Here is a 17,875-nt window from a genome sequence, read left to right as displayed (position 1 = left end):
CCGGTGTGGGGAGGAGGCCCCGAGCCCCGAGTGGGCTCCTGGGTGATTCCCGGCTGGCAGGTCAAACTTCCAGCGACAAATGAGATTAGCACGCAGAGGGGGTGGGTGACTTCTCCGCGTGGAGAGAAAGCTGAGTGTGCTTTTCCTGGATCCTGTCGCATCCCTGGGCTGGTCCCCCAAGAGCTGCAGGAGGCCCGCGGGCTGGGCTGGAGTTGTGGCCTCCCGGCTGGAGTCTGGAACCTTCTCCGAGGGATGCCAGAAAAACACACCAGGAGGGGAGGGGAAGGTGAGGGGCGGGGAGGGACGTCCCCCACCCCCTTTCGGCGGCCTGCTTTGCCCCAGGGGCCACAACTAAGACGTTCTCTGGTGGAGTGGAGGGTCCCTGTTACTACTAAAGGGGGACAGCGGCAGAGAGATAAAACTATGCCTCGGTCTCCCCCAGAGAGGAAAAGGACCTTCACGACACCTCAGGGCGCTGTTACGAACCGAAATGCGGGCGTCAGCACCCGGCCCAGGCCGCCGGCGGCGAACATCGGTCTTGGCGGCCCTACGGGCACCAAGACGCGTAGGCAGCAGGGCCCCGTAGTGGTGCCAGCGCTCTCTGACTCTGACACCTTTGCCTGCTTCTCTTTTGGAAAGCCACAGTGCTTGAGAACACACATTTGGAAGAACTGAATCCTACGAAGTACTTATTTGCTCTTAGAACACAATCTTTTATTTTTTTTTAAGTTTATGTATTTATTTTGAGAGAGAGAGAGAGAGAGAGCAGGGGAGGGACAGAGAGAGAGGGAGAGAGAGAATCCCAAGCAGGCTCTGCGCTGTCAGCTCAGGGCCCGACATGGGGCTCGAACACACGAACCGAGAGATCACGGCCTGAGCCGAGACCAAGAGTCAGACGCTTAACCGACTGAGCCACCCAGGCGCCCCTAAGAACCCAATTTTTAAAAATAGAAGGTCAAACAGGAGCCCAGGAGTGGAACAGGAACAGTTTTGCTGTAGAAAAACCCAGTCATTCGTGCATACCAAGAGGTGCCCGTGTTGATTCGGGGAGGGGACCAGCCCAGCTCCCCGAGGGCTCCAATGATGGGCATCAGCTGGGGTCAGGGAGCCGCCCGGTGGCCAGAGCAGCAGCAGAAGGGCTTTGGGCCCATGAGAATCGGGTCCGGCTTCCCAGCTGGGGTCCTGCACTTGCATCTTGCAAATGCCCTTGGCCAGGAGGCATCCAAAGGCCAGACTCTTGGGGTCCCTGAATCCCAGCCATGAAATGGGGTAACAGGTGCCTGGTCTTCTGCTCTCCAGCACCGGGCACGCCGTGAGCCGTCCCACATGATGGTGTGACCATCGGTCTAGAAACACCGAGGGGCACCAGTAACAGCCTTTGCCAGTAGCTCAGGCTGGACCCGCTGCACCTCCCCTTTCCTTCCACCGACCCAGCAGGGCAGACCTTTCGGCTAGGCTGACAGCCAGCTGTTCCCCTGCCCTCAAGTCCCTCCCTAGTCTCCATCCGACATTCTGTGGGCAGCGATGCACATCACTGTGTCGTCAGAGTCCAGGCAAGAAACAGAGTCCAAAGTCTGGACGGAGAGAAGAGAGAGAACAAGGGACGTGGTGACGCACACAGCCGGGCCCTGGCTGGGCCTCTCAGTCGGGACCAGCCGGCCAGTGACCTCAGGGAACAGCAAGGAGGTCAGACACCGGGCAGGCTCCAAAGCCAGAGCCCTTGTGAAACGCCAGGTTTGCCTTCCCCGTGCCTGGGACTGCCATCCAGCATGTTCCCTCTGACCCGCCCGAGCCTCGGAGCTCAGACCAAAGGGACGTGCTGAGCCCACAGGCATCGATTTACTATTTATTAATAAACACAACTTAGAATCAAGTGCCAGGGAATCCAGAAGCCAGAGGAGACCTCGCATAGTGTTCGACCAACGGCTCATTTCACCAAACGGGAGACTGAGGTGCAGAGGGACGCAAGGTGTCTTTGGACCGCTCCCAACCTTGGAGAGCCAGTTGCCAGCCAGTCCTCCCCGAGCACCATCAGAGGCTGGTCCAGGCCAGGAGCTGCAGCCGACAGAGGCCAGGCGCTCCCGAGGTCAGGGGGCAGGGGGTGGCAGCCTGACTCAGAAAGCAACACACCTACTGCTCACACCTCTGAATGTGTGGCTGAGGCTTGTGACCCGACCCTCTCCAACCTCAGTTTCCACATCTATAAAATGGGACACTAACGGTAGCTACTGATGGGGCTATCATGAAGACTATATTGAAAAGCCACATAACTGAGCGTCTGGGTAGCTCAGTTGGTTAAACACTGACTCTTGATTTGGGCTCAGGTCACGATCTCATGGTTGTAAGAGACTGAGCCCCACATCGGGCTCGGTGTAGAGCCTACTTGGGATTCTCAATCTCTCTCTATCTCTCTGTCTCTCCCCTTCTCCCTGGCTTGCCTGCCCCCACCCCTCTAAAAATGAAATGAAATGAAATGAAATGAAATGAAATGAAATGAAATGAAATGAAATGAAATGAAATAACAACCATATCAGAAGCACGTGGCATATTACAAAAAATGAATACCAGTGAAGACATGGGTAGTGACAGCACCAACCACATCCCTGGCAAGCCCAGGCTGGGGACATCTGGGCCCTCGAAGCAGGCAGTCTGGGGGGAAGCCTGATGGATGCCCAGTGAACCAGGGCCAGAAGGGGCCAGGAGGTGAGGGAGCCCAGAGAGCACCGTTAAGAAAGAGTGTAAAGTTCAACCCAGCAAAGGGAGGCTGGGGCAAAAATCCAGGGCTGACCGTCCTGATGAACAATCCTGGGGCACCTGGGACAAAGGGAACCCTGACAGCAGCTGCCAAAGCTCCCGGTGACTGGCCTCCAGCACCTCTCCCAACCACCCAATGCATCATTCACAGGCTCACATTGAATTCTCAAGACAGTCTGAGAGATCAGTCAATATCCCCATTCACAGATGAGGACCTGGGGTTCGGAGGGGCCGACAACCCTTTAGTACGAACTGGCCTCACGAGAATGTACACAAATGTGAAAAATACAGCAGCTTGGGCAGAGCTGAATGATTTCGTGTTGAAATCAGCACCAAGTTCAACAACTCAAAGACTTATTTGCTAAGTAACCACCTCCTGACCACCGTCTGATCCTTCAAGCAACAACATACTCCTTTAGCTTCTAGATGTGGGACAAGCAAAATGGTGGTTAAAACACCTCACTTAACTTACACCCCCCCATGACACAGGTGGGAAACTGAGGCACAAAAAGGCTATAAAACCTGCCCAAGACCACATCACAATCACAGGACAGAGTCGGGACTCAAAACCCAGGCCCTCACACACAAAAGCTGACACCTAACTTTAAAAAAAAGAAATCTGGGGGCGCCCGGGTGGTTCAGTCGGCTGAACGGCCGACTTCAGCTCAGGTCATGATCTCACGGTTTGTGGGTTCGAGCCACATGTCGGGCTCTGTGCTGACAGCTCGGAGCCTGGAGCCTGCTTCAGATTCTGTGTCTCCCTCTCTGTCTCTCTCTGCCCCTCCCCTGCTCATGCTCTGTCTCTCAATAATAAATAAACGTTAAAAATTTATTAAAAATAACAATAATAAAAAATAATAAAATAATAAAAAAAGAAATCTTTTAAAATTTATTTATGTATTTTGAGATACAGTGAGAGAAAGCGAGCGAGGGAGGGGCACAGAGAGAAGGAGAGAGAGAAAGAATTCCAAGCAGGGTCTGCACCGTCAGCGCTGAGCCTGACGTGGAGCTCAAACTCACGACCCTGGGATCACGACCTGAGCCGAAATCGATGCTTAATCTGCTGAGCCACCCAGGTACCCCTACCTTTCTTCAGGTGACAGGTAAGAGGCAGAGCCTGCCCTGAGGACAGCACGGGCCCCACTCTTCCTCATGAGGCATCTTTAAGCAAGGTTGAGTCTCTTGGTCCTCCTCTATACGTGGGCAGCATCCCGCCAGCCCCACGGTCACGGGAAATCGCCCCGAACCCCACTGCGGGCAGGGATCAGGCAGGGTTTGCCAATATGGCTTCCCCGTACGTCCTCGGGGTGCTGGGGGAGGCGTATGGCCTCTTTTTGTGAGCCCCCTGAGTAACCCATGCCTCAGTGACCCCCTAATCCGCAGGGGCTTCCTACCAGAGGCAGCACGGGTAGGATACACCATTAACTCTGTTCCAGAACCAGCAGCCTGGCTACGCTTGATTTCCACGTGGTGGCCCTGTGCACCCATGCTGAGATCAGAAACCGAGAAACAGCTCTTGTCCGGTGTGGTCTCACACACCCATCCAGCATCCCTCAGTTTCCCTCCATGTGGGTCAGCGTGCATGATTCTTTTTTGTTTTTATTTTTTTTAAGTCTGTTTATTTATTTTGAGAGAAACCACGCAAGCAGGGTAGGGGCAGAGAGGGGAGAGAGAGAATCCCAAGCAGACTCCACGCTGTCAGCGCAGAGCCCGATGTGGGGCTTGAACTCAGGAACCACGAGATCATGACCCGAGCCGAAGGCAGACGCTTAACTGACTGAGCCCCCCAGGCGTCCCTACCCCGTTCTTTCTGAATAGCTACAGAGTACTCCAGTCTGGGTAAACTAATTTCTTCCCTCCTCCTCTCCTGACGGACAAGCAGCTTGTTCCCAGCCACACATATGAAATTATAAACCTATGAACCGTTGAGCCGTCCGCTGGCCCAGACTTCAATATTGTTATTCATTCATCAAAACACTTTGACCGTGATCACTGACTGGCTTCATAATCATTTGTAGATTTGAACGGAGAAAATATACACTTGTCAAACACTGTTCTTTTTTTTTTTTTAATTTGGGGGGGGTTCCACCCTGGGTTTCATTTGGGGGATAAGTGCCCTGAGGCTACATAAGGGTCGGAACGCCCCAGCTCGGGATCGGCAGGGACTCAGCCTCCAGTGAGCCGTGAGAACTGGGTGGATGAGGGAGGAGTGCGGGGCAGGGGGCAAGGACGGTGTGATGTCAGGAAAGGGGGGCACTGTGTCTTCAAGTCCTCTGTGCTTGTGGGGAAACACAGAGGAAGGAGTGTGGGAGGAAGCACAGTGCCACCGTGGGGGAACGCGTGGGCCAGGGCCGGTGACGAGGGTTTGGACTTTTTACTCCACACACTCACGTACCTGCGGGACTGTTCGCGAGGAGGGGGCCGCTTACGACTTTTGAAGCTGACACTGTAAAAGTTACAAAACCAGACAGAACACAGCCCAGGAGAGGGTGTCGTGTTCTCCTGGCGCCATCTCTGAAGACAGAGCGGCTCCTGTTGGCTTAAACAAGCTCAAACAAGTGGCCGCCCCCTCTGACATCCCGAAAGGGCCTCCTCTGGCAAGTGCTGGGCCATGACTGGGAGGATGGCATGAGGCAGCAAGGTGAGGCTCCCGGCTGTCCCCTGGTCCCTAGCGATTATTATTGCCACTCCTACGGCCGGACGCTGCCAGGGCGGCCCGGCATCGAGGAGGGGTCAGTCCTATTGTCTGCAGGGTGGCGACTTCGGACAAGGCTCCCTTGGCCCAGTCCCTCGCGGCTCCAGAACCTGCTGGGAGGCGCCTGAGTTTTAACAGGGTCGCTTCCGGTGCACCCGGGGGCTTGAGAGGCCCCACTTGGAAGGAGTGGTTGTGGGCCCGGCGGTCCTGGGTGGGAATTGCTTTATGAAGCTGCCCTGGGCCGAGGTCCACTTTCTTCCGCCGGCCACAAAAAGGCTGGACCCAGCGGGGCCCGGCAGATGTGCTTTAGTGGCCTGAGACAGGATGCAGTAAATGCCCACCTGCCTTTCACATGCAGATGCCTCCGGGGCTCTCCTTTGTGCCGGCCAGCGCCTGGGCCGGCCCCTGTCGCCCCCGCTGTGCCGGGCCCTGCCTCTGAATGGCTCCCCTCGGAGATCCCAACTGCCCAAGAATGGGCTCCAATAAAGGGCCTGTTGGGGGGACCCGGGCCGGTTACAGATGTCCCATTACCACGCCCGCCCACAAATCCTAGAGCAGAAAGAGGGCTCGCTGGCCCCCACAGCTCCAGGAAGGAGTCGGTGTGGCCTGTGCGGCCTTCGGTTCCATCTGGGATGCTCCCGGCCCAGCTGGCATCTTCAAGACCCCAGCGCACACAGTGGCGGCTCTGCGAGACTGTGCTCCCCCACCCCAGCTCCCAGTTCCCCACCCGCCTGGTCTCCGTCTGAAGCGGGGCCCTTCTGGGTGCTGCCTACACTGATCTCCCATCCGGACCCCCAGCTTCGCGAGGGCAGAGACCTCTATCTACCTCGTTCGCTGCGGAGCGTCCCCGGAGCCTACAGCAGGTGTTGCAGAGTTTAGAAACGCTCAGTAAATACCTGCCGGGTGTGGGAGTGAATGAAGGAGCAAATGCACGTTACGGAGAGGCAGTGTGGCACTGCGAGGGACACTGAGGCCCTGGAGTCACACGGACCCAGGGGCTAACCTGGCCCGGCCACTTTTTCTGCTTCTGCCCGTTCCTGAATCTCTGCGCCTCAGCCACTTTAAAAAGGGGCCCCAAATCCCTACCTCACGACTGGCGGTGAAGGTAGCTATGGGGTCGAGCACCCACCCGGGGCATCACACGCCTCCTTCAGCGATTGGTGACCACTGTTACTGTGGTCCACACCATTCTGAAAAGCAGAGTTTAATGATTTGTATTTCTTTATTTATTTTTCGTGTTCATTTTTGAGACGGGGGGGGGGGGGGAGGGAAGGAGACAGAGAGACAGAGGATCTGAACTCTGACAGTACAGAGGGCTGCACCAAAGTCGGACGCTTAACCGACTGAGCCACGCAGGCACCCCGGAAAAGCAGAGTTCGTACCCTCCGTGTGCTCTGTGTCTCCAAAACAGTGGGAACCTTTCAGAAAATCGGAGGACGCATGTCACTCGGGAAAGTCTAGGAAGACGAGTGGGGAGACGGCCCCTCCGGGGCTCCCAGAATGGAAGGTGCTGCTGGAAATCTGAGGCGCTGGGGAGCCGCCATTCGGGCGAACGAAGGTTCCCCAGGACCTCGTCCCCTCCCCACCATGCCTGTCCCCCAGCAGCTGCTCTGGCTCCAACGGCTTCCACTGAGCTCCCCAGGACATCAAAGTGAGCCACGCATATCAAGGAGCCCCCCCCCCCCGCCCATCGAGTGCAGGGGGCTGTAAACACGACAGAAAGCAGCCAAACGCATGGTGTTATTCACCCTGGCAGACGGCACCTGTTCCTTCCATGAACGGTTCCTGGGAGAGCCCATGCTTGGCTCGGCCACCACAAAAGAGGGGTATCCTCATCCTGTATGTGTGAAGCACCCCCATGGAAAACTCCCAAAGCAGGGGGAAGTCTCCAGCACCGCACTCACTACCACTGAGTGTCTGGACTCTGGACATGGTGCGTGCCCAGGGCCACCCACAAGGAAGGCGTGTGGGGCTTCCCTGAGCCCGAGTGTGATCGGTGGGCCGCTGGGGGCTGGGCACAAGAACAGGCAGAGGAGCTGAAAAGGAACATCCAGAGCGCCAGAGGGCATCGCGGCGCGGGCACTGCGTGGGCCCGGGCTCAGTGGGTGCTGGGCCACGAGGGGGCGTTCATCAGTGAAAATCCTGCCCAGGAGTCTTTATGCTGCTGAGAGCAAGGGGTTGAGGCGGGCGAGGAGGCAGAGAAGGGCCACAAAGCTCACTTGAGAAGGCCCTGGTGGAGCAGGAGGGGGCGTGGGCACTTGGTCCTGTGGCATGGGAGGCCCAGGAGGTTTCAGAGGGCTGAGGCCATTGGTTTTTCAGGCCCCTGGGCAGCACAGCGATAAAACCTCCCAGGAGAAGGAGCACCATGTCCCCTCGTGGAAAATAATCCTAAATGCTCTGGGGAAGGAAATCGCCCTCTCGGCCCACAAAACCGGCTCTGCTATGTTTGAAGACTCTCCTATAGCTGTTAGATTTATACGGGTATAGCTGCTGCCAGAGACATCCCAGCTACATAAACCGGCCTGGGTGAAAGAAAATCAAAACCCGTCCCCTCCTAGGGATGAGTGGGAAGGTGCCAGTGCAGAACCCACAGAGGTGAACAGCCTGGGGAGCCCTGCTTACTGCCACACCCCGGGATCTGTGCACCCATCTGTTGGGCAGGCCTGGATCAGGGTGGGAGCATTACTCAGGAGGGGCTGTTGGAAGCCCCTGACCTTTCTCAATACCCACTCCTCCCGCAAAGGTCTCTAAGTGTGGCTCTGGGGGTCGCAGCGGCTGGGAGTCAGGCAGACTTGGGTCTCCGTGGTCCTCGCACCATCCAGGCTGGGACCCCAACAAGACCTGAGCTTCAGCTGATAAAGGGGAATCACAGCCCCTCCACGCCCCAGACTGTCAGCGGACCTCCCCAGATAGAGAGAGGAGAGCATGAATGCCTAGCACAGAAGAAGCGGCCTCACCTCCCCGGGAAATAATAGGAAATACAGTCAATAACATTGTAATAATGTTTGCTGACCGATGGTGACAACACGTACCGTGGTGAGCACTGAGTACCGTACAGAATGGCTAAATCACTGTGCTGTGCGCCTGAAACTAACGTACAATAGTATGTTATTATTTAAACTTCAAGTTGAAAAAATTCCATCACTTAGGGGTACCTGGGTGGCTCAGTCGGTTAAGCGTCCGACTTCGGCCCAGGTCGTGATCTTGCGGTTTGTGAGTTCGAGCCCAGCATCGGGCTCTGTGCTGACAGCTCAGAGCCTGGAGCCTGCTTCTGTTTCTGTGTCTCCCTCTCTCTCTGTCCCTGCCCTGCTGGCACTCTTTCTCTCTCTCAAAGGTAAAAATAAACATTAAAAAAAAAACACCTTAAAGATGAACATAAGGGAAGGGAAGCAAAAATAATATAAAACCACGGAAGGCAACAAAACGTAAGAGACTCTTAAATATGGAGAACAAACAGAGGGTTACTGGAGGGGTTGTGGGAGGGGGGATGGCTAAATGGGTCAGGGGCATTAAGGAATCTACTCCTGAAATCATTGTTGCACTATATGCTAACTAACTTGGATGTAAATTAAAAAATTAATAAATTAAAAAAAAAAACTTAAAAAAATTCCATAATTTAAATAAATAAATAAATAAATAAATAAATAAATAAATGCATATTTGTTGGGCTGTCATGGGCTCTATCATGTGTTTAGCACTGGGCCAAGAACTTGACATACATCATGAGCCATCACGGCACCTGCCCTGCACCCCTTCACCCCCTCCCCGCCCCCGTCTCCATCCATTCGGGTGCTCTAGTCTGACACTGGAGGCCATTCTTTATTTCGTCTTCTCCCTGGCCCCCGCAATACTCACTGTCCTACTTTCCCTCCCCTCTCCTTCCCTCCCCTCCCAGTCCTACTTCCCCTCCCCTCCCCTACCAGTCCTACTTCCAAAACCTCTCTTTCATTCACTCCCTTCTCACCACCTCCCCCCTCCTACACAGATGGACCATGATGCTCCCCTCGTGGTAGATACCTGAGCTATTTCCATACATACATATATTTATTTTATTTATTTACAAAGTTACTGTCGTGAATGCCCTGGCGCTGATGTCCTTTCTCACGTAGGAGGCAGGGCAAATTTCCAGAACTGGGGCCGCTGAGAGCTAATGCCAAATGCATCTTCCACAAGCAACGTATGACAGGGTCTGTTTCTGCAAACTCTCACCAAGTGAATGTGTGCCCAAAGTTGTGCATTATTGCCAGTTTTCTCATACTCTTGAAAAAATGGCACCTTGGCATAGTTTCAATGTGCATTTCTCTTATTTTTTTTAATATTCATTTATATTTGAGAGAGAGACAGAGGTAGAGAGAGGGAGAGAGACAGTGTGTAAGCCAGGGAGGGACAGAGAGAGACACAGACAGACTCTAAAGCAGGCTCCAGGCTCTGAGTTGTCAGCACAGAGCCCAGCACCGGGCTCAAACTCTTGAGCTGTGAGAGTTTGATCTCCTGTGAGATCATAACCTGAGCCGAAGTCAGATGCTGAACCAACTGAGCCATTCAAGTGCAGTGCATCTCTCTTATCTAAGTAAGGCTGAGCATCTTTCATATGACTAGGGGTCATTTGCTTTTTCTTCCTTGTGAATTGTTTATATCTTTTGTGTATTTTTCTACTAGGCTGTTGATTTGTTGTCGTTGATATCTAGATCTGGGGGCATAATTATAAAGGTCCTCTACTCTGAGATTTCGAAAGAAGTCTCTCCTGTTTCCATCTAGTACTTACACGGTCCCACTTTTAACGTTTCAATTTCAATTATGTTTCAATTATGTTTTAAAAACATAAATCATGGGGCGCCTGGGTGGCTCAGTCGGTTAAGCGTCCAACTTCAGCTCAGGTCACGATCTCGCCATCCGTGAGTTCGAGGCCCGCGTCGGGCTCTGGGCTGATGGCTCGGAGCCTGGAGCCTGCTTCCAATTCTGTGTCTCCCTCTCTCTCTGCCCCTCCCCCGTTCATGCTGTCTCTCTCTGTCTCAAAAATAAATAAACGTTAAAAACATAAATCAGATCCCATGACCCTTCTGCCTAAATCTTCAAAGCCTTCCCCCACACTCAGGTTAAAATCCAGGCACCGCTCTGTGACAAGTCCCTGCGATAGCCAGGCTCCCCCTCTTCAGTTCCATGAACATGAAGGTGCCGAGTTCTCTTCTGCCGCACGCCTTAGCCACTGCTGTTCCCTCTGGCGGGAATGCACTTCCTCCACCCCTTCGCCCAGACAGCCCTTCTTACCCTTCGGTTGCATCCAATGCCTTCTCTTCAGAGAAGTCCAGCCTCACCTCTGTCACTTTCTCAGCAAATCTTGTGTTTACTCATCTGCGTCTAAGTTTACTGTTCACTTCCCCTGCAGACACGAGCCCCATGAAGACTTGGCAAAGGCCAGGACTTAAACCTGACTTTAGGAAACGAAGCTCCGGGGGGGTGTCAAGAGTCTCCCAGGTCTGGCTGCCCTTCACATGCTCTCTTGGAGGTCACATCTCCCTTTTCTGAGTTCCTGGCCTCTCCTGCTTTGCTACACAAGACACTTTGGCTCCTGTCCAGACAGGTGGGGTGGGCTCCCTGAGAACGACAAAGAGGCTCACTTAACCGCCATCCATAGGTAGGTAAACTGAGTCCTAGTGAGGTCAGGCCACTAATCCAGGGTTTCCCAGCTAGTGCCTCTGGGAAGTCAAGTCCTGGGCCATTGGCCCTTCCTGGCTGTCCATCGACATCATGGCAGCACTGCCCTGTCGTGCCAATCAATGGCAGCTACAAAGCGGAGGGTCCAGTAGTACCAATTGTGGTCCCTGTGTGGTCCTCTGTGCACAAGATTTGGTGGGCAAGATGCCCTCCTCCTCTTCCTCCTCCCCTCTAAACAAACGATGACAGCGCATACGTCATTTAAAGTTTTCCTGTAACCACATTAACAAAAAAAAAAAAAAAAAAAAAAGGAATGTAATGTATGTTATTTTACCTAACGCTCAGCAGCGGCAGGAAGCAAAAGGCAGCCCCAGAGGACCGGGCAGCTCTGACCAGCACAGGCCCTATGCTCGCGGGGGTGGAGGGGCGGCGGGGGGCTGTGACGGGGTCCGGCCCGGATGGGCTCTCAGGGACCGGGGCGGGGCCAGTGCAACAGCCCCGCCCCGTCCCCGGCGGCAGCCAGAAGCTGCCGGTGGGATCCGGCAGCGCGCGGAGCCTCGCGCCCACCGCGGCGGGCGCGGCCCACTCACCTCGCCAGCGCCTCCACGGAGCCAGGGATGGGCACGCCGCCGCCCTCGCCGCTATCGTGCAGGACACCCGAGATGTCGAGCAGCACCCCGCGCACGCCTGCCAGCCGCTCGCTCCACGCAGCCATCGCGCGCCGCAGTGCACCTCTGACTCCTCAGACTCCGCGTTCCAACTCGCGGCTGGGAACTGCGGCCGGGCTTACGGCGCAGGGGCGCCTGGGAAGTGTAGTCCTGAGCCGGGTAGTCCGACGGGGCGGGGCCAGCGGGGCCGTTCCGCCGGGCGCAAACCCGGAACCGCGGGGCGCAAACCCGGGGCCGCCGGTCGCCACCTCCCAGCTCCCGGCCGCACGCGCGCGAAATGGGAGCCGTCTTCCCAGATCAGTGGACCAAAGGCAGGAAAAGCAAAAACCAAGCCCCTCCCTAAAAACCAGAACGAGGCACTTCTAGACCACACGGAGACACCTGTAGCAAAACTTAAAGAGATCGCTGGTGTCCTCATCCTCTGGCTGAAGAGTATAACCAGCCTTAAAAACAGCGGAGATAGTTGGGGGCGCCTGGGTGGCTCAGGTCATAATCTCGCGGGTTTGTGAGTTCGAGCCCCCGCGTCAAGCCCTATGCTGACAGCTCAGAGCCTGGAGCCTGCTTCAGATTCGATGTCTCCCTCTCTCTCTGCCCCTACCGTGCTCACGCTCTGTTTCTGTCTCTCAATAATAAATAAATGTTAAAAAAAAAAAAAAAAAAAAAAGCAGCAGTGGAGATAGTTGGATCAATTGGCCAGACAATCCTATGCCTGGGAAGTGATGCTCCGGAAATGATTCTCAAGACCATGAGTGCAGTGGAAGCTATCATGCCACAACGAGTTGGAAGAAAAGTGAATGTGTAAGCACGTATAACATGGCAACAGAAAGAAATATGCCATCAAAAATGAAGACTAGATAGCAACACGGAAAGTGCTCATGTTATAGCATATGAGAAAGCAGACTACGAAATGTAGACCACCGCCATGCAAAATTAAGGGTGCATAGGAATAGGGCTGGGAGGAACATGGGAATATTGCAGTGTGTTAGGCCAGTCATATTTTGGATGAATTGTTACAGTCCCTTTAATATTACATCATTTTTTATTTAAAAAATTTTTTTACTGTTTATTTATTTTTGAGAGAGAGAGACAGAGTGAGAGGAGGGAAGGGGCAGAGAGAGGAGAAACAGAATCTGAAGCAGGCTCCAGGCTCCGAGCTGTCAGCACAGAGCCCAACACAGGGCTCGAACTCACGAACCACGAGATCGTGACCTGAGCCGAAGTCAGATGCTCGACCCACTGAGCCACCCAGGTGCCCCTAATGCTACATCATTTTTACAATAAATAAAAATTGGTAGAAAAGAGGGAGGGTTCCCTTAACTGTCCCTCTGACTTTTCCAAGTTTTAAACTGAAATTTGAAAAAAATCAGACTCCTCTGGGCATGACTTAGCTTTGAGGTATCAAAAGAAGACCATATTTGAATGACCACTTCATTTCAGCCTGTCGAGTCACAGATAGGATGAAGAAATTGTCGGAATTTTAGGACTTGCACCCAGTTCAGGACACCTCAGTGGTTCAGTTGGTTAAGCGTCAGACTCTTGGTTTCGGCTCAGGTCACAATCTCGCAGTTCGTGATTTGGAGCCTGCCGTCGGGCTCTGCACTGACAGTGTGGATTGGAATTCCCTCTCTTTCCCTCTCTCTCTCTGCCCCTCCCCTGCTCATGCTCCCTCTCTCTCTCTCTCAGTAAATAAATAAATAAACCTTAAAAAAAAAAAAAAGAACTTTCACCCAGTTCAATGAATTGTGCATATCAACATCTCTCAGTTTCCTGGAGAACGGTGTGCTCTGTTGGTTTTACAGGAGAGATGTAAAATACAGCTCCTGCCCTTTGGTGATTTACAATCTGGTTGGGGGGGGGAAAAGAATGTTAGACCTTATATTAGCTATGGTTCTTAGTTGCAGATGATAGAAACCACTCCAGCTAAAGGGTTATGTTCACATCAGGCAGTAAGGAGCTTACGGATTTCCATGGGAACTAAAGAACCAAGTTCAAGTACTCTATAGCCAAGAGCCATGCAGCTCTGTGAAATGGCCAGTTACATTGTTCCATGGTCCTAGTGCCCCATCACTTGGCTCCTAAGATGCCAGAGACCTGGTAGTAAAGGCCCCAAAGAACCAAATCTGTCCACCACCATGCCCTTGAAGGATTCTCTCCACCTGTGGCCACCACCTACCTCGTTTCCACCGTGTCTAGCCTTGTGGCACCTGGTCCGACCTGCAAGGGAGTCTGGGAAATGCGGTTTTTAGCCTTCCAGATTCTGTGATATGGGAGCTGAGTGAGTCAATCTGGGTAATCTGCCATCCACATCGTGCTCTAGACACATGTATTGAACGTCTACTCTCTGGGCTCAGTGGGCTCTAGGGATGCAAAAAGGCCTAAAATATGATCTTTGCCTTTGAGTCAAGACTGCAGAGAACAAGATGTACACCTCTGAGATTGCTGACCAGTTGTGTGCCAGGTGCCAATGAGTGACGTAAACACAGGTAAGAGGATGGGTTTGTTTACCACAGAGGGACGGCCTGAAATGGACCTTGAAGAATGGCTGGGCTGTAGCCAAGGAGGGGGAGAAACAAGGGCATTCTGCCAGTGTGGGGAGCCTGCCCATGGTTCTCTCTCTTCTTTTGGCCATATATGACCTTGGGCAAATATCTTTCTTCTTCTTTTTCTTTTTTTCTTTTAGAGAGAGAGTGTGAGCAGGGGAGAGGGGCAGAGGGAGAGAGAGAGAGAGAGAGAGAATCTTTTTTTTTTTTAGACACACACACACACACACACACACACACACACACACACAGAATCCGAAGCAGGCTCCAGGCTCCGAGCTGTCAGCACAGAGCCCGATGCGGGGCTCGAACTCAAGAACCATGAGATCACAACCTGAGCCGAAGTCAGACACTTAACCGACTGAGCTACCCAGGCACCCCGAGAGAAAGAATCATAAACAGACTCCACACTCAGCACGGAGCCTGACGCAGGATCTACCCCACGACACTGGGATCATGATCTGAGCCCAAATCAAGAGTGGGATGCTCAACCGAGTGAGCCGCCCAGGTGCCCTGAAATTATGTTCTATACCTAAAATTATGGTAGACAAAATAACGCCCCCTTGAAGGTGTCCACATCCTAGTCTCCAGAACCTGTGAATGTATTATCTTACGTGGCACAAGTGACTTCGAAGACATAATTAAACTAAGGATCTTGAAATGGGAGATTATCCTGGATGACCCAAATAGGCTCAGTGAATCACAAGAGTCTTTATAAGGTAAAGAGGGAGACAGGAGAGTCAGAATCAGGACAATGGAGAGGGAAACATGACAACAGAAGCAGAGCTAAGAGACAGAGAGATTTGAAAATGCTGCATTACTGGCCTGGAATGTGAAGGGGCCATGAGCCAAGAAATTCAGGGAGCTTCTAGAATCTGGAAAAAGGAAAGAAATGGATTCTCCTCTAGAGCCTCCAGAAGGAATTCAGCTCTGCTGACACCTTGAGTTTAGGGCTCCTTGCCTTTAGAGCTAGAAGATAATAAATTTGTAGTGTTCTAAGCCACTGCCCTTACAGCAATTGGCTACGGCACCAATAGGAAATGAATACAGGGCCTTAGTCCCTCATCTGAAGAATGACGTTGGCCCACAGTGACAACATGGTGTCGTGGGCCACTGATAGGCTTGGACCCGGTCCAAAAGCTCATGACCTTTCTTTGAATATAACGGGTGAAGGGCATTATATAAATTAGGCTTGCATTTGGCTGCATGTAATAGAAACTCAAGTACAGTTGCTCGACCAAATAGAGGAACTATTGCTCAGATACCAGGAAGTCGAGAGGAAGGCGGGCCTGGGCAGGTGCAATCGCTTCCAGGACCATCAGGAAATAGGCCACTTCCATCTCGTGTTCTGCTACCCTTAAGGTGAGGCTTTTACCCTCATGCTTTCACGGTGCCTGTTGCATTAAAATCACCTGGAGGGCTTATTTAAAAACACAAGTTTGGGGACGCCTGGGTGGCTCAGTCGCTTAAGCATCTGACTTCAGCTCTGGTCATGATCTCATGGTTCGTGGGCTCTCTGCTGGCAGCACAGAGCCTGCTTCGGATCCTCTGTCCCTCTCTCTCTGCTCTCCCCCGCTTGCGCTCTCTTTCTGTCTCTCTCAAAATAAGTAAATAAACTTAAAAAAATTTTTTTAATTAAAAAAAAAACAACGTAAGTTTGGTTCCAGGCGATCTGGGATGGGCCTGAGAATTCGCGTGACTTAGAGGCTCCCAAGCAATGCCGATGCTTCTGGTCTCCGGCTCTAGATGAATGTTTCTCAATGTTTTAAACCACATGTTTATTTACGTATTTTTGAGAGAGAGGGTGAGCCCAGGGCAGGGGCAGGGAGAGAAGGGAAAACAAGAATCCGAAGCAGGCTCCGCGCTGCCAGTGCAGAGCCTGACACGGAGCTCAATATCATGAACCGTGAGATCGTGACCTGAGCTGAAATCAGGAGTCGGACGCATAACTGACGGAGCCACCCAGGCGTCCCAGTGTTTCTCAAGTTTTAAGGTAGGTGTGAATTCCCTAGGGGAACTTACCATAAAATGCATATTCTGATTTAGTAGGTCTGGGGTAAAACTTGAGATTCGTCATTTCTTTTTTTTTTTTTTTTTTAATTGAGATTTTATTCTTAAGTAATCTCTCTGCCCAATGTGGGGCTTGAATTTACAACCCTGAGATCAAGAGTTGCACGCTCTACCGACTGAGCCCGCCAGGCGCCCTGGGATTCTGCATTTCTAACAAGCTCTCAGGTAGGCTGCTGATGCTGTCCACGGATCATACTTCAAGTAACAGGAGTCTAGATTCCAGGCTCTAGCATGACCTCTCATGCTTATGGCAGCTCTGAAATTCTATGATGCTGTGGTGGTGTTTTGTTGCTGTTGTTTTCTTTTCCTAAAACGAGATCACTTTGTAGAGGAAGACGTTCGAGACGTGGCCCACCTACGTGCACGTTGTTAGTAGAGGTACTGATGACCTAGGTTGTAAATTACGTTCACCGTTTGCTTCTTCCCTCCTTCCTGTCGCTGCTTGGCAGGTCACCTAGCAGACAGTGAGGTGAGGCTCAGGCTGTCAGCTCTAATGCTTCCGAGCAACCCTGGACAAGGATGTGTGGGAGAGGACACAGTGCGTGATACTTTCCTGGGACTTCCGTCCTTCGTTGGCCTCTTCTTGCCATGGAGACACCAGTTCCCTGTTTGTGCAAAGAGTGGGGAGTTGGCAGTTTTAAATAAGTGTGCGGAATTGTTAGGATTGGCATCAGCCCATCGGTACACTCACTTTTTGTCAAAGAGACTCTTTCCAAAGCTGTGGGCAGGGGTAAGGGATTTTCCCTAAGGGAGTAGAATCCATTATAGACCCATATCCATATCTAAACATTTCTGGATCCTTTTTTTTTCCTTAATTTTTTTAAATGCTTATTTATTTTTGAAGGAGAGACAGAGCGTGAGCAGGGGTGGGGCAGAGAGAGAGGGAGATGCAGAATCCGAAGCAGGCTCCAGGCTCCGAGCTGTCAGCACAGAGCCCGACGCGGGGGCTCGAACTCACGATCTGTGAGATCATGACCTGAGCCAAAGTCAGACGCTTAATGGACTGAGCCACCCAGGTGCCCCTCTAGATCCTATTTTTACTTTCATCTTAGCCTGTACCACCTCTTAAGGTGTGGGATTTCCAATCCATTTTAATCGGACTATAGAGCTTTGGGTTTATGCTACGGGGCCACCGTGTATTCCTTTGAAATCTTCAACCTGTTGAATGCCGGGATGTCAATGGGTGCAAAGACAAATGCATGGGCCTTAACTTTAGGAAAGTCCGAGGATCAGTCTGTACCCCATACAGTGTGATAAGGGCTGTGCCCATCAGCAGTCCTGGACCTTGGCGAATTGATTTCCAAAGTGGGGGAGAGACAAAGTGAGCGTTGGGAAGGCTGTAAGACAATTTACAGGATCAAAGAAAATGCGGGGCAACCAGCCCTCAGAAAGTACTAGAACCATCAGCTCTGGGAGTGGGAATCAGCAGACGACTTCGTTCAGGCATCACTGCTGGGCTCATGCAGCCCCCGCTCAGTGTCGTGCTGCTTCAG

At 52.6% G+C, this 17,875-nt stretch overlaps 1 protein-coding gene across 2 annotated transcripts in view; it reads right to left on the bottom strand.

Annotated features, from left to right (window-relative positions):
• LOC122201867 (phospholysine phosphohistidine inorganic pyrophosphate phosphatase) overlaps positions 1 to 11,880 on the bottom strand; it is a 120,275-nt gene extending 108,395 nt beyond the window's left edge. For both annotated transcript variants that reach the window (XM_042907824.1, XM_042907823.1), the window contains exon 1: positions 11,695 to 11,880. In XM_042907824.1, the coding sequence (XP_042763758.1) occupies positions 11,695 to 11,819 (125 nt within the window). In that variant the 5' untranslated portion in view covers positions 11,820 to 11,880. The remainder of the gene's footprint in view (positions 1 to 11,694) is intronic.
• Positions 11,881 to 17,875: the final 5,995 nt, after the last annotated feature.

Source organism: Panthera leo, chromosome D2, assembly GCF_018350215.1.
Source record: "Panthera leo isolate Ple1 chromosome D2, P.leo_Ple1_pat1.1, whole genome shotgun sequence".
In the NCBI taxonomy this organism is placed as follows: domain Eukaryota; kingdom Metazoa; phylum Chordata; class Mammalia; order Carnivora; family Felidae; genus Panthera; species Panthera leo.
This window is presented reverse-complemented; position numbering and strand designations above follow the sequence as displayed.